This window comes from Orbicella faveolata, unplaced genomic scaffold (assembly GCF_042242905.1).
Source record: "Orbicella faveolata isolate gen_17 unplaced genomic scaffold, um_ofav_v1 contig_12, whole genome shotgun sequence".
NCBI classification, from domain to species: domain Eukaryota; kingdom Metazoa; phylum Cnidaria; class Anthozoa; order Scleractinia; family Merulinidae; genus Orbicella; species Orbicella faveolata.
Genome location: NW_028301539.1, coordinates 14,230,001 through 14,247,500, shown reverse-complemented (window position 1 = coordinate 14,247,500; position 17,500 = coordinate 14,230,001). Strand labels below are relative to the sequence as shown.

Here is a 17,500-nt window from a genome sequence, read left to right as displayed (position 1 = left end):
GAGTTTCTCCAGCTTGTGCTCATTGATGATGTTGGCTGTGGAACATGAATCAGCTTCTATCCTTCCTTTTACCCCATTGACTTGAACTTCAACAGTGGCACAGTTACAAGGGCAAGGTTTGTCTACCCTGACCTGGAAGGTGAAATCTGAATCGGATGACTCCTCCTGTTCCAATTCCTGGACATACTTTGCGGTTGACCGTGATTTCAGTGGAGGGTCTTTCTGGTTCTTTTTGCCTTAACACATGCGAGTGAAATGACCCTTTTTTGAACACAGGCCACGTTTTTCCAGAGGAGGGGGCAGTTTGAACTTGGCCCTTTGTGGTCCATACCACAGAATTGGCATGCGCTTTCTTTCTTTTCGTCTTGCAGTGGCTTGGGTTTGCGTTTATCCTTTGGTTTCCGGGTTTTCTTTGGGTGAATTCTGTTAACTTGGTCTTGAACCGGTGCAAGCTTTTGCTCCATATCCTGAATGGATGAAAATCTATCGTGCATTCTTTTTCGGGGGAATGACCTTAAGCCACCCCCAAAATGGAAGACCAAGGACAGCAGAGCCTTAAAATCTGTCTGGTGAAGAATTTTTCTTTTCTTTGACCACTGCGAAAACATGGCGATCGGTACGCTTTCAAGTAAGTTTTGAATACAGGTCGCCGATTAAAGCAGCTTCCCAGACTTTAGAAAACAAAAATTGTAATGTACAGTATTTATTTCGAAGTTCAATTCAACTTTTGGGACAATTAGCTAAGCCATAGCTGATAAAATGACTGCAAAAGTTGTTAGTGAAAACTGAAACTTTTGCTTTAGCATGAAGAGTTAATTTGAACACATGGTCATATAGCGAAGCCTGCCTGTGAAGATTTTGAACATTTTTATGCTTTAAAATGTTTCTTTGCCTTTTTGAATAAAAATTTATTGTTATAAATTGAACTTCCTTTCTCGTATTTCTTTCATTTGTTTGCATTTACTTTGGAATTTCAGGTTTTAAAAGTGAACAGTACCTTAGACATGTGAAACACGCACATTGAAATTTACGGTGGTTTGTTTGTTCAGTTTATTCGCTTTGTTCAAATATATTTTTGAAGTCTTATTACAGAACTGCTGAGAAAAGAACTAAGTGGCCACTAATTTAACACAGTAGAAATACGATTGATCTCAAAACATTGGCTTGTTTTTGTTGTCCTTTTGATTTAAGCTTACAGTTTTTCTTTCACTACAAGGTGTTATTTTGTTATTTTGGTTTATTTTTGTGTTTACGCTCGCTTTGAAATATTTAAAAAAATGCCAAGGAATTTGGGGTGGGTCACAAGCAATTTTATGCAGGCATCAATGGGTTAAGAGAGCCCATTGGTAATATGGTACTGGTAGTCAGGGGTTGACAGCTTTAATAAGCAAAAAGAGATTGCAGAAGACAAAACCTCCCTCCCAATAAGTTGGTCTCGGGAAAAGGCATCTCTATCATTGATTACATTTTGGAGAAAGACCGATTTGAAACCGGTCAGTACTAACACCCATAATCAGTACAATACACAATGCGTTGGTCTTAATTTCTATGGTAGGACTGCATGCACTGATTCAATTAAGATAGTCTGTATCACATCCAGGTAGTGTGTTCAGTATTTTTTGTGCGTACATTCAAATTTTGCCGCTAACTAAAATAGCAAAGCTGATGCCTGCAATCAATGAGCTATCTATTTCCATTTATCCTGGCATGCTGTGAACCAAAACAAATCTCGTAAGAGGTGATTTTGATTAGCCTGTGAACACAGGTGGATTTTGGTGGGATAATAAAATTTATTCGGGTTTATAAGCATTACGATTGTGTAACTCCAAAATGCATATTGAACAATGCTGAGCTATTCCTCAAACTGTTCTATATTCCAAAAAAAAAATAATACTATGCCGAAAAAAAAAGAGAACTTGAAAAATGACAAATGAAGAGTTTGCCTGAATATTGACATTAGGAGAAGGAAGTCTCATGGCTGAATGCAATCAGAACAAAAATTGTGTTCATAAAAGACCAACTGAATTTGAGCAACAGCCAACAGTAGCCAATGCTCACCTAATGGAGTCTCTTTTAGATAACTGGCTGAAGAATAACCATATTACTGTAGATATAATAATAATTTATTTTGGGACTGTCTGCTTGTATCTTGGGTCTTTTTCGAGTTTTCTCAACTGCAAAGAGACTCCATTTTCTTTCTGGCATCAAAAGTACTAGACACAGCATTCTAATTTGAGTCATTCAGAGACCCAGGGGCAGTTAGTGGGGGCAGGGAAAAGTCTAAACAGGCGAGAAAAAAATTCGGGCAAAGAAAAGTCAAGGAGAGGAAGAGCCCCTTGGGATGAGGTCTTAACAGACCAGTTCCAAATGGTCGGAGTAGGTCTGGCTTCTGATTGGTGCCAGAAAACCTTCATTTTTTTCGGCCCAATCACCGAGCAGCAAGACTAGGAGTCGTTTCGTGTTCCCTTACATGAAAGATACATACAGGCCAGTTGCTCAACATAATTATGTTGAGGGTTTACTCATGGAGAAAAGTTCCAATCACAGCACAAAATGTAGGGGAGATCCGCAAGAAACTCACCGGAAATACACTGGGTCTTTCACAGGTATCGTAATATTAGCGTATTTAAAAGATAGCGAGTCTTTTGTACACTCACTGATGTCGATCGATAAATTTTTCGGCATTTTGGAATTTTGCTTTCTTTGACAAAATGGATTTTTTTTCGTATATTTCTTACATCACTTGCTGTAACTGAAACTTCTCCAATCTTGAGTAATCTTTTGTCGCACAGGCCACGTAGGTATGTTAGGTATTACTTACTAGTAAGCTAAGTTACAAGTAAACACTAAAATAAGTAAAAACTATAGTAGGTAAACAACCTACTGACTCAGCCTGTACTTGTCGGTTTAAAAAAAGCCACTTGGTATTTTTTGGACCTAAGTTACCACTGTTATCAGAACATTGGTACTGTACATGTACAATGGATTAGAATTGCAAATAAACATTTATAAATTGGTCAGGAAATTGATCCTGAACATTGTGTTTACCTGATTGTAAGAAACATGTAAACCAATAATGAAGTTTTCTTTAGTTCCAGTTCAAGAAATAAAGCACACTGTTATCAAACAAGTCTCTTATCTAGTAAACTGTACTTCTTTTTGCTTAAATTTAATACATTTCTCAATTCCCTTCCATACATAAAGAAACTCATAACTATGCCTTTGCAAGTCTCACCTTGTTTTGAACCAACTTTTATAACAATCAATTGTATATTACTACCAAATTTTGACACACATGCTTTTAGCTATTACTTTGCTGTTTAGTTCTGGTATCTTAGCTGTGCCTTTTAACATAACACTGATATACTGCAATTTGCATGTGATTTATCGTTTTGTTATTAGCTTCATAGCTCAGCAAATGCAGAGTGATATAAAAACAATTTCAAAAGAATATTCATCAACAACTTAACTACTCTAAATTATGTTCAATAAACCTAAAGCAAAGGTCTAAGAAAAAAATTCAAACTCTGCCATAGTAGGAGCAGGATTAGCCTACATCACAGATGCTAACAACATACCACCGGTTTTTGTGGAGGCAACATGGTTGAGTGGTTAGCTAGAGCGCCAGATTTGAAAACCGTAGGTCCCGGGTTAAAGTCGCATTCCGACCACTAGCTGATGTCGTTCTCAATAGCCCTGAGTTCAACTTCTCGGCTGTGCTTGTAAATAGCCAACCGGTCGGCCTCCCACCAGTTGGGAATCTTAACCTACTTATGTTTATTTGAATATTTATTTATTATTGTTTGTTTACATTAGTCCTGAAAAGCTCCAATGGGGAGTGGCCAATATTTAAGTATACATTAACTAATACATTTGCACTTACACATATATGGGGAAATAAGATTATGGCTAAGATTCTGTAAGAAACTGACACTTTCCTTCTACATCATAGCCAACCCACCCCCCAACAAAGAAATGTTCCAGACAGTCTTCCTTCAGAGGTTGTAATAGAAGCTACGACAATCACAGATGAATCGAGAAGTGTCGGGCTTCGGAGAGAAGTATTTTACGGAGAATGCGACCACAGAAGGCGATAAAAGTTCTGATTAATGCTCGTTTACTTCTGCACAACATATGTTGATTCTCGTAAACTGAAAATAATGATTATATAACTAAATAAACTAATGTGAACGTACAAAGGCAAAAACTACACTAACTATAACCGAAAATAAGGTATAAATAAAGAAACTAAAACGATTTTAAAGGTTAAACTTGCATGCTGAATTCATATTTGGAGGCGGAACCCGCTAGTTACATAACAACAATACTACAAGAAAAATACATGTTCCGCACGAAAAATGACAGAAAAATCTAACAAAATATGCAAGGTATAAATGCTGAACAATAATTTCTAACAGCTAGGGACCAATACACTTGAAATAAATGCACGAAATCCTAGCATTTGCCACGCTGGAATGCTCCTAACCTAAACACGTGGTCCCTCGAGAAACTTACTAAAAGCTTAATAATCGATGAAAAGCGAACCTAATGGAATATAACTAAAATAAACAAAACAATAAAACACTTACATATCTTTTCCGCGCAGTAATGCCTCTAGCTGGCTTATAAAGGTCCTTAAAATTCGACGATGATTCCTACAACAACGTAACACCGACGATCCTCTAACAGAAGTGCGACAACTAAGCAAGAACGTGACATGTCCGAAGAGTCATAGCGCAGTGAAATAGATAAATGAAAGAAAAAACGAAAGAAACACCGGAAATGAAAGGAAAACTAAATACAAAACCGTAACAGAGGTTCCTTCAGTTTGTGTCAGTTACTTTTATCCCAAGCAGGCAAAGGAGGAGGGTCAACATTTTGCAATCCCCAAAAGGGTGGGTCATAAAAAATGGAATGTCCTTGAAGCCCAAACATAATAATAAGTTATTGATGATAATAACTTCTCCTTTCTCAAGTTAAAATTCACAATGCTGTAAATCCTGTTTTAAGGTATCCCCCCCTTTAATAATCCCCCTTCCCTTCGCCTGTTGTCTGTCAAAATAAATTAAACCAAACAACAGTATTACCAATGCAATTTTAGCATGCCAGTCCAAACAAATCTTCACACATTAATCATAACCTCTCTCGGACATGAATGTCACTGGTAATGGTGTGCTGAAAGAATTGAAGTTTAATCTCCAACATAACACTACCCTGTTGAAGACCTACAAATATTGAGTGGTAAGCTGACCACTTGCTTCTGTTTTGCTAATTTAAGTCCCCTTCTCTATTAAACCCTCCCTCTCTATCAAATAGACTTCCCATAACCGCCACAACTCACACTATTGGCAGAAGTGAGGAGGAGGATTTTCAATATTAAATACAATATAAAATATAATACGGTCTGTCATTAAGAACAAATATTGCAGTGTCAACAAATCAAGTTCAGGTCACTAATCTTAGTAATTGTAGGGGAAGAAGTTTTCTTTCTTTTGTGTTTGATCAATGCCGATCAAGAGTGAATAAATAAAGAACTCAAGGAATTACAAAGATGGCATATCAAACTGGAATGCCATAGTCACAGAGGCAACTTAAAATTCTTTGGAGTAAAGGAGGGAGAACATGAATCTAACAGTGAAACCGAGACTGCTTTATGGGAATTTAGGCACACGAAGCTGAAAATTCCACCCAACGATGTGAAGGAAATACACTTTGACAGAGTTCATACGATTTCTACGCATACACGTGACGGCCAAGACTCCAAATTCTGTCCAATTATAATCAAACTCTCCGCTTATCAAGACAAGAACTTCATAAAGCCATTCATCAAAAACCTTCCTAAGGGCACCATTGGAATATCCAACGACTTTCCAAAGGAAGTGGATGAGATAAGAAGGAAGTTATACCCCGTTCTCAAGGCTGCCAAACGTGAAAAAAAAGAAGCGTTCTTTAAGGTAGAAAAACTTTTAATCAATGGCTCTCTTTACCGAGGACCCGAAACAGCTCTTTTCCCTCTGTACAGATGTTTAATGAACGGTTAGTTTTAAATATTTTTAATCAACTCTCTTGCTCCACCATACAACTTGACCATTGCTAAATTGCTGCCGCTGGTACCCCAATTTTGACCCAGTCAGTAAACGCCGCACAAAAGCATAGGTAAGTGTGAAGTAGTGAGTAGCTTGTGTTGTGTGTGTTGTTGTATTTCTGTTGTAAGTATGTTAAAATGTATTTATCTATCTAACTTTAACTCAGTCAACAACAAAAAATTAATACTAAGTTATGATATCTCGCCGCACAGTGAAAACTACAGTATAAACAAGTGCTTAATTTTTTCTTTGGAATATTGTGACTTCGCCTTCTGCAGAGAATCTAAATGTATAAAAAATTAATTATATCGCTAAATGTAAGAGGGTTAAAAAGTTTGAGAAAGCGAAGACAGGTTTTTCACTGGCTACATCAACAAAAATCAGATATAATTTTTTGCAAGAAACTTATTCCTCGCTTGATACTATCAGAAGATGGGAGACAGAATAGGGAGGCAAAATCGTATCTAGCCATGCATGGGTTGTCTCATAGCAGAGGAGTTATGATTCTTTTTAAACAACAGCTTGACGTAAACATTGAAAAAATTGCCTCAGATGATCACAGGAGATATATTTTAGCAGAGATTGTTATTGATAATACAAAGGTTGTACTGGTTAATGTTTATGCACCAAACGATCCATTAACCAACAGGTTGTATTCCTAAGGGGGCCTTCAAATAATCTTCTCAGCAAATATGGTAATGAAATCTTGTGTTGGGAGGCGATTTTAATTGCGTAATCAGCACTTCAGACAAAAGAGGTGGCAAACCTGTTGACATTACAAAAGCATCAACTATTGAACTCAAGGCTTTGATTAAAATGCATAATCTGCTCGATAACTGGCACTACAAAAACCCGGACTCATTTGGCCCTACGTGGGTGAACCCCTCAAAGAAAATACAATGTAGACTAGATCACCTCTTCATTTCAAACCAACCGAGTAATCAAATTTGCGAGAGCAAAATAATTCCAAATATTTATTCTGACCACTCTGCAGTCGTGCTCTCTATATCTTTCTCCAAACACAAACCCCCTTGTGGGCCTGGCTTCTGGAAATTTAACAACTCGTTGTTGTCGGACACAGAATATGTAGAATTATTGAATTTCTTAATTCCAGAGTTTGCCAAAAGCATCAGGGAACTGAGGACAAGGGTTTGTTCGGGGAAATGATTAAAATGGAAATCAGAGCATTTACAATAAAATTTTCGAAAAAAACCGCAAAAAGCAAGCATGACGAAGAGTCTGCCCTTTTGTCGGAGATGATCAAGCTGCAGTGCAAGCTCCAGACAACGTACAGCGATTCCCTGAGTGAAATAGAAAGAATAAAAACCAAGCTTTCAAAAATAGCAAGCATTAAGACATGTGGCACGATTATACGTAGCAGAGCGTGTTGGTATGAACATGGCGAGAAAAACAGTAAGTATTTCTACAATTTAGAAAAAACAAACCAAAGGAAAAAACATAATGGCCTTAAAAGTCAATGATCACGCAAAATTAACTGACCCGAGAGAGATTCTTGAAGAGGAAGAGCGCTTTTTTAAACAGATATATACATCAAAAAACACAAATCCAAACAGCTCAGAGTTAGTCGAATTCTTTAATACGGAAAATGCATTATCAGAAGAAACTGCAAAAATTTGCAAAGGTATTCTGTCTATCGATGAATGTAAACGAGCGCTTATGACAATGGAAAGCAATAAAACACCAGGTACAGATTGCCTCACTTCAGAGTTCTATCGCTTTTTTTGGAACGCTGTTGGTAAATTCATGGTGGAAAGTTTTAATTATGCATTTCAACACAGATCACTTTCTATCTCTCAACACCCAGGTATTATTTCTTTAATCCCAAAAAAGAATAAGAACACGGAATATTTAACAAATTGGAGACCAGTTTCGCTACTTAATGTTGACTACAAAATTGCGACCAAAACTATTGCTCTTCGCTTGGAAAAGATCTTGCCAAGTGTAATACATCCTTGTCAGTCTGGCTACGTAAAGTGTAGATTCATTGGAGAAAGTATCAGACTAATGGACTTCACTAAAATTAAAAATATACCAGGTGTAGCTGTTTTCTTAGATTTCGAAAAAGCTTTTGATTCAATTGAATGGGACTTTATCCAAAAATGTCTTGAATCTTTCAACTTTGGACTAAATCTCCAGCAATGGATCAGCATGTTCTATAAAGACATCTCTAGTTGCGTCCTTAACAATGGCGTTGCCTCTAAACGCTTCTACTTAGAACGCAGCATCCATCAGGGTTGTCCCCTTTCAGGCATACTCTTTGTTATTGCTATGGAGGTTCTTGCCCAAAGTATAAAACGGTTCAAAGACATCAAGGGCATACATATCCAGGGTAATGAAGGGGTCAAGCTCACGCAATATGCTGACGACACAACTGCCCTTCTTGCTGATATCCAGTCAGTTTCTAATTTATTTGACTTACTTTCATTGTTTGAATGGCCTAAGAATAAATCAGGCAAAATCAGAAATGCTATGGCTTGGTTCCATGCGCCATAGGAAAGACACAATTTGCAACCTCCAAATCAGCGATGATCCTGTTTACGTGTTCGGCATGCATTTTACCAACAATATTGAATTGTCTCATGAGAGAAATTTCTTTGAAAAATTAGGATCCCTAAAGAAAACCTTAAGTGTCTGGTCCCAAAGAGACTTATTTATATATGGTAGAATAAATATTGTTAAAACATTAGCCCTCTCCAAACTTGTATTCATCTCCAGTGTTACGGAGACTCCAAAAAACTTTGCAACCGAGGTCAATAAAATAGTGTTCGATTTTATCTGGAAGAAAAAACCAGCCAAAATAAAAAAGACAACCCTCATCAAGAGGAAATCGGATGGCAGTCTTGGCATGAAAGATTTTGTACTTTTCGATAAGACTTTGAAACTAACGTGGGTAAAACGGCTGTGCTCAGACTCAGATGCACCGTGGAAGTATATTCCAAAATCGTTTCTCTCTACTGTCGGCGGTATCTTTCAATGTAATTATGACCACAACTTTCTTGATCTTAATGGCCATCTTCCTGAATTTTACAAACAAATTATTCATCATTGGCAAGAAATCATGTCTACGACACCTCACAGCAAGACCGAGATACTGTCTCAGACAATCTGAACAACAAATTCATTACGATTGACAAAAAAATGGTATATCTACCTCATTGGCACCGAGCAGGTATAAAGCAAATTTCAGACCTTTTTGACAAGCACTAAGTACACACTAAATTGTAACTTTTTACAATATTATAGTCTTTTATCTGCTATCCCTCAAAGTTGGAAGAAGTTCCTTCACGTTAATTTTGGCGACTCTACTACACCCCCGCCGCCAATCTGTACTATAACGTGCAAGATGTTATACGGCAAACTGTTAACCTTAGAAAATCTTCCTCCTCCCACTTCAGAAAAAAAACTCTTATCGTACAGCATTGCAAAAGAGAATCCAAATAAAATTTATCTTCTGCCGTTCACAGCCACAAAAGCACAGCCACGAACAGTATACTATACAAAATGAACAAGGTTGCCTCCCCATCCTGCCCTTTCTGTCCCTCTGATAGTCAAAACATACGTCAGTTGTTTATTAGCTGCCTGCAAGCGTCTTCCTTTTGGTGTAAGTTCCAAAGTTGGTATTCTACCATAAGTAATGCGAGTTTACTTCTCTCCAAGCCAGAGGTATTATTTGGAATTACTCGTCCTTGTACTCACCGTTTGACCTTCAACCACCTCATAATACTAGGCAAATACTTTCTTTATATCAACGCTCTAAATAATACTGTGTTCGTTTTCAGCGACGTCATCTCATTAGTGCAGGATAAAATTGAGATAGAAAAATATATTGCTGCCATGTGGAATGGCGAAAGGGAATTTCAACAGAAGTGGAAATTCCTTCTCACCATTTAAGGTGTTTCCCTTAGTAATTTATAGTGAGGTCATTTTTTTCTTTTTTTATTTTGTTTGTTTGTTTTGTTTTGTTTTTTTTTTTTCTATAAGTAATTACATTGTATTGTAACTCCTCAAGTAACATAATGTGTAAATCATAATAAGTAATTATTGCGTATTGTAAGTAAGTGAGGTAATGCCATGTATTGTAAATTGGTGGTTTATTTTTTGATGTGTTGTAAGTGACATTTGTAAGACAGTAAAAGCATTAGAAATAATAATAATATTAATAATAATAATAACAATAATGTAGTGTACACCTGAGTGAACTATGAGAACTTAACATCATTTCTACTGTACATGTAGGATATGAGCTCATAGCCTATTAGTAGGTGAGGTTAAGCCATCACAACATTGTTTACTCATGTCCAACAGAAACTAAGATTACAGTATACTCTTTAATTTCTGCTCCAAATGGATGGGCTAAAGGGGTATCCCAAAAAACCATTCCCAGAGAAATAACCTCATTCACTCAGTTAGAAACCCTCCAAGATAAGTTGTTACATCCACAAAGTACTCAATTGCTCTTTCTTTGACCAAGCACAACATCAGCAAAATGATATGTTTTATCCTGCCGGTTGCATACTGAAACACAGTCTCTCACAAGATTTGATCAGATCAGCCCTCATTACCAAAGGATCTGTGCCTAAAGTTGCATCATGGGCCAAACTGCCTCCTCTTTCTTCACACATTCTTACTACCTCATTAACAGTTGGAATCAGTTTAGCTGGTAGCTGCACTGCACATGAAGTCTGAGCCACGTTTTCCACAGGCACACATCCTTGTGGTCTCAGAATCCTGTGATGATTCCAAGAACGGATCAAGTGTTTAGCAGCATCATTTGCAACATACATTGTCACCCAAGAAATGCAAACATTGTAACTGGGCAAACAACAATAACTAAAGGTGAGACCAAACGTATATCCAAAGACTTTTCCCAGATTACGTAAAATTTGAAATGTTGTACTTTTTCCAAATCCAGTTTGCAGTGCAGCAAAGACATCTTTTGCATAAAATGTGTTTCCAATTACATGTTTTTATTTATTTGCTTATTTAGGGAAGCCATAAGGATAATCTGTAAAAGAGCAAAGAAGCTTCGTACACAACAGATCACCTAATGTAATTACAATATATATTGCTCGGGTTTCAACTCATTTATGCCTGGGAAAATATGTACACTTGAATGAATTGGACCACAAATTTTACTTGACGAAATACAAATTCTACCCTTTTTCAGAAACAAATTTCCTGGACTTTTCCAGGACTCAGATTGATTTTTCCAGGACTGTAAACTTCACATCCCAAGATCTCAATGTTAATTCTCCTTACTGTCTGCCATACATTTCATATTTTTTTACTTGAGTTCAACAGATTTCCAGAACTTTCCAGGACCAGCAGCCTTTTTCCAGGACTTTCCAGTCCTGGAAAATGCCACAATAAAATTCCAGGACTTACCAAGTTTTCCAGGACCTGTACATGTACGCACCCTGTTTAACAGTTCTCAGCCATGTTGCATTGACCGACTAAAATCCTGCTCGACACAGCGTCGCGAAAGTTTGACATACCTGCCTGGCCTGTGCAATGAAAGATTACTCAAGATTGGAAAAGTTTCAGTCACAGCAAGTGATGTAAGAAATGTACAAAAAAAAATTGATTTCGTCCAAGAGAGCGAAATTCCAAAACGCTGAAAAATTTATCAATCAACATCAGCAAGTGTACAAAAACTCGTGATCTTTTAAATACGCTAATATTATGATACCTGCAAAAAGGCCCAGCGTATTTCCAGCGAGTTTCTTGCGGCCTACATTTTGTGCTGTGATTGGAACTTTTCTCCTCAAGTAAACCCACAACATATGTCGAGCGACTGGCCTGTATGTATCTTTCATGTAAGGAAACACAAAACGACTTCTAGTCTTGCTGCTGAGTGATTTGGCAGAAAAAACAACTCTGACCATTTGGAACTGGTCTGTTAAAACCTTGCCCCCAGGAGCTCTTCCTCTCTTTCTTGACTTTTCTTTGCCCAAATTTTTTTCTCGCCCTTTTAGACTTTTCCCCGCCCCCACTAACTGCCCCTGGGTCTCCGAGGATGAATTTGAGTAAACAGCTTGAAAACATACAATATGCTTTCGCAAGTGGAAAAACAAAATTATGAAGTTGAAATTTAAAAAAATCAATTACTTTTCTAAATTATTCTCCTGAAGCTATCATTCGTTTGATTCAAAAGGCATTGCTTATTTCTAAAACAAAACAAAAATTTCACCCGATCGCTCACAATAACTTACTGGCAACGCTGTACACACTAAAATTAGACCTAAGTGAGTAAACCAATCAAATGGGAGCATTGGTCGCCTGTTGGGATTTGTGATTGACAGGCTGAACACCTCAGCCTCAATAGCCTTGCTCTGTGTTTAAACATAAATTATGTTACACTGATCAAAAAAATTCCGCGAGAGCTTTTTTTTCTGTTTTTCCTGTTTTTAGCAATGTTGACTGATATATGCCAACCTTTTTGTGACTTGTATTGACCCCTTTTTGTAGTATCCTTTGCAATTTACAACATCTACATCACAGTTACGAAACATGCTTTCAAATGATTGGGAACAATCCTAGAACACAAAATTAATGAACCACACTAATTCTCCAAACTATACTAGCAAACTTGTTCATTCTCTGATGCATTTTCGAGAACTACTGTACACTACATGTGCATATTTCAAGTTCGATTGACCCAAACTCTCTGACCTAGGTATGAACTTGAGTATAAGTGATACAAATTTTGGTCAAAGATGATGGAGTCAGAAGTAAAAGAAAGGCCAATGCTTGTCATAGGCAGTTACAGCCTGCGGCACAGGCGTCAATGGGTTAAGCCAACATCATAGCCATCAAACAGTAAAGTTCGTGTTTACATATAGGACTAAAATTTTCACTTCAGTATGAAACAACCAAGGGATGAATGCTTACAAAATAAATACATGTATGGTATTGATGGTATGTATTTACAAGTCTTCACAGGCCATCTAGTCCATCAGCTGAGAGCCGAAAATTCGGGTTTATGGCTCACTTGAGGGGAACAGCTAAAACATGTCTTATCTTAATCTTTGACTATTAGGCATCATAAAAATGCATGATAGCAAGGAAAGAACAGTAACTTTCACTTTGTAAATCGAATTATAAATTTCGCCCCACATACCCTTCTTTTGCTGCCATCTTGGATTTTGGGGGAAAGCTCCAAAGTGGTTTGTATTCCTTTAATGTGAACGAATCATGTTTCGAATGCAAATTTTAAACGTACCGGAACTACAAACATGATGTCCATTTGTTCTAGTGCTTGAATTATGAGTACATGATGTCATGAGTGACGTCACAACGCCTGATTATTGGTCACAATATGATCATTTTACACTTATAATTATTGCAAAAACATTGTGGGGTACAGTTCTCAAAATTATTTCATGAAAAGAGGGCAAGAAGATAAAATATTAAATTGCAAGTTTGTTGAAACAAAGCCCTCAAATTCATTTGCTGTTTCCTACATCCAGCCACAGTTCCCAAACATACGGTCTCACAAACAAAAGTGTGAAAGTGCAGCATGATCTGATCAATGATGGATGAATGCACTGTATGCGGTTGTTAGGGTCCTACATGTTGTAGGTTAGCCCAGGAAGCTTCTTCATGAGTATTTGGCTACTACTTCATCACAGACCTACATCCATAAGGGAGATGGCTCCAGTAGCATCAAAGAAGACACAAAGCTGTGGCAAAGCTGGTGGATCAGCTCAAGGATGTTATCACCTTGCTATGGAAACAAGATGCAGCATTAACGAGCTTGTCCAGGCCGGGGTATCAAAGTGACAACAGAAGTAAGTGATGACTTATTGCAGGCCAAGCGAGCAAGGTGAAGAAGACAGTGAATGACTTTGTAACGACCGTTGCTCATCTAATCGCACCGGCTTCAGATTACTTAGATCCATCGAAGAAAGCCAAGCGGAAGTCTTGGATCTGTAGGCTGTGCGTAAGGTTCGCAACTAGGATTTGGTACATCCTCCTCATGTGAATCGTGATGTATTTGCTCTGATGGCACTTGTCGGATAGTTTCTTCCACTTCCTTGGTCTCTTTCCCATCCTTGTGGACTCCCGTGAAAAACAACTGCGCAAAGCCAAACTCTCCTAACAGCTAGAGTGATGCATCACAGTTACCAAGAAATTTCCGAGAATACAACCAGTGTTTTCAGTATACCTGGAATGGTGGTCTTGCAGAAGTTGAATATCGTGCCCTCTGGAGGTATGTCTCATGTGGTCGCTAAGAGAGTGTTTGAGTTGGTAATGGGCACCGGCAAAAGGCACGTGGACATAGTGTTCAACATGTATCACGAGGTGTCGATCAAAAATGTTGAAAGATTTTAAGGAGTGTCTACCTCTGACGGTGAACAGTACAAGAACATACTTCCTGCCTATACTGCGATAGACTACGAGTAGTCCCTCTTTCGCTTAGTCCGTGGTGTGTGATGCAAGAGAAAACCGTGAGAAAAAATGGCCGTGCAAACTCCTGGGGACGCCATTTTTACGCGGCCATTTTTCCTCACAGTTTATTTATGGTCTACGGTCTACGGCCTCGCTCGACGGACTAAGCAAAAGGGGGGCTACTTGTAACCTAAAACTGCAAAGTCAGGGAACAAGTTTTTCAGTGTCACCACAAACAAGCCTGACATTGCCAATTCCCTCGTGTCACAGTGGAAGAAAGAAGCATTCTGAGGCAGGCTCAGTGATCGGATCATGTACGTGAGTACCGAAGATCAGTGCTAGAGACGCAGCCACATGCAAACCAGCTCCTGAGATAGGGTGTAATCACGAAGAGGCCAATATGAGTATGGTTCTCCATGCTTGGTGCGTGGGAGGCAGGTGCGTCATCCACTCTGACACTGATATCTTTGTCCTACTACTTGCTCAAAGCCAAAACCTTCGAATGTGCTACATGAAGAATGGAAGAGGTGGAAAGACCAGAATGATGAAATTTCTTTAGTTATCAACGGCTGCATTGACAAGCACTACTTCATGAAAGTCCTAATTGGCGTACACACGATCACAGGTTGACACTCTCCGGGAAGCAGTTCAGCTTCTAATTCTCCAATACAGGTGTGGCGAGAATTGGGAAGGAGTGAACAGTATCCGAAGAGATACTGGAGGAGGCACTCGTGTGACAGCTGTAAGGGAAGGAGTGCCAGAGTATGGATGCACTGCGCTATGAAGTCCACTACGCCAGAGGCTTTGCAGCTATGCCATCTCTATGAAGTCGCATTACAAGAGCAAATTATCAAGCAGCAATCTGGAGGGGGAGCCGTCACCACAGAGAAGACAGTTGAAATACAACGCCAGTAGCCGAGTATTTTTGACAATTTTTGAGGTGTTTGGAAAGGTGCTCAAACAGATTCTTGAGTGTTTTATAGAACTTCTCGATTGGAACTAAAACTAAGAAGAAACAGAAAAATAAACTCGTAGAAATATCTGCTAAAACAATCAGATATCCAAACAACGTCACGGTCATAATTTACCATATTTAGGCTTGATGAATTGTTTGTGAGTTTGAGAAGCTATAGATCCAAATGCAAGTGACAGCAGTGACAAAGGGCATTATACGATCGGGGCGCTTCTGTACTCAACCGAGCTCTAAATTGAAGTGTGAACCTAGTTACATGTGTATACATTGAGTTATGGTATATCGGTTCATGGCATAGTGTGCTTAATTAACTTAATGTAGAAAAGGTGTTTTTCTAGTACTGTGATGTGGAGCACCTTATTGGTAATTTAGTTACTTCAGATGGTTTAAAATAGAGGTTGAATACACAAACTGAAAAAAAAAAATGGCGGCCACTGTAACGTAATTTATGACGTCATCATAGCTTGAACAACCACAGACAATATTGAAATAGTGTCTAAGATACTAATTACTCCAAATACACGTCCAGGCAAAATATCATGTGCCTCTAAGAAAAGAAATATAGGAAAATAACACTTTTTAATGCTTTTTTTTTAGAATTCCAAGATGGCAACCAAAAGGAGGGTATTGGGGGTAAATTTAAAATTCCATCTACAAAGTGAAAGCTACCGTTCTATCCTTGCTATCATGCATTTTAACGATACTTAATAGTCAAGGATTAGGAACATACAACTTTCATTTGTTCCCCATAAGTGAGCCATACAACCACCTCAGCTGATAGACTAATCTGAAAATCAGGGATATTTTATATCTTTAATACATGTATTGAAAGCCATAGCATTGCTGAAAATGAGAGATCGAGTTTTACACCAACATGCATCTGATCAGTGTACATTTATCACAGAAAGCAATCTCAAACAAAACTGAGATGATTTTTAATTTATAGATTTAGTTTTATTGTCAATCCTACTTTGAATGAAATTTGCAAAAGATTGTTGATTTGTTTCCAAACTTCCCTTAAGGCTTACAGCTGGATGCCAGAGTGAGAGAAGTACGAAAGTGCAGTAAATTTAACTTGTGACATTGTTTTTGGTATGTTTTACTTGCCTGTTCTGCTATGAGGGCATATCCAACATCATGATTAATAAACTCAAATGTTTCTCCTAACAGTGGGTTGAAAGGTTTCCAGAACCTACAACAAGAATGAAACACTGTGTTTTCAATTGTGTTGAAACTTTCATATAAGACTAACTGTAGCTGTTCTTACCTTCCAAGCACAGTTGAATAAGTTGAACAAGCAAATGCTGCCACATGAGCAAGTTGGACCAAAGAATTTTTACAAACTGTGGAATAATATAAATTCAAAACAGAGAATTAATGAAAATTTACTTCAGTTTAAGTTACAAACAGCTTTTATCGTAAATTATAAAGACATTAATTTACATGCTTACAATATTGGAATTTTTTTGTCCTTTGCCTGTAATTTGTAAGTAGCACCTTAACAATAATGTTACTTACATGAGGCTCTGTTTAGAATGTCAGCATACTCTAAATCCTCTGCCAGTCGCTACAAAAATAATAAAAATGATATCAATTCAACAAAATTAATAGATACCTATTTGGCTAAGCGTCTGTTTACTAATTGAAGACTTTCGTGCAAAAAGGGTGTATATAGCATTTTGGGCCAATTTTTATTTTTTGCAGGATCGCGCAAATTTTTGACAGACTGACTTGTTTTGACATGAAAAGCATCATTGTGTAATTGCTTTTGTTGATTTGCACTTCGTTCAAGTTGTTTGTCGCTGTTTGCTTAAGCAGTTTAAACAGCCAGAACTGGAGATGTTTTTGTTTTGTTTGGGAAACAAACTGAGCTCGCTGTCTTCATAATAAGGTAAGTACGTTCTAATTCTCTGCGTATGAAACTGAACTCAAGAGAATGAACCTGCTTAAAAACCTTTTGCAAATTTTAGGCATGTGAGATTCAAGTAATGCATAACACTGTATGTTATCATCTTATAAGGCAGTCAAT

General features: G+C 37.8%; 1 protein-coding gene and 1 pseudogene across 1 annotated transcript in view; one reads left to right on the top strand and one right to left on the bottom strand.

The window, feature by feature from the left end:
* The window catches only part of LOC110052324 (oxysterol-binding protein 2-like), a 158,326-nt gene that overhangs the window by 97,156 nt on the left and 43,670 nt on the right, over positions 1-17,500 (bottom strand). Inside the window, exons 5-7 of the mRNA XM_089283800.1 lie at positions 16,990-17,038; positions 16,739-16,814; positions 16,579-16,663 (exon numbers count right to left, since the gene is read on the bottom strand). Coding sequence (XP_089139926.1) covers positions 16,579-16,663; positions 16,739-16,814; positions 16,990-17,038 — 210 coding nt within the window. The remainder of the gene's footprint in view (positions 1-16,578; positions 16,664-16,738; positions 16,815-16,989; positions 17,039-17,500) is intronic.
* LOC149116783 (uncharacterized) lies at positions 5,152-6,041 on the top strand (annotated as a pseudogene).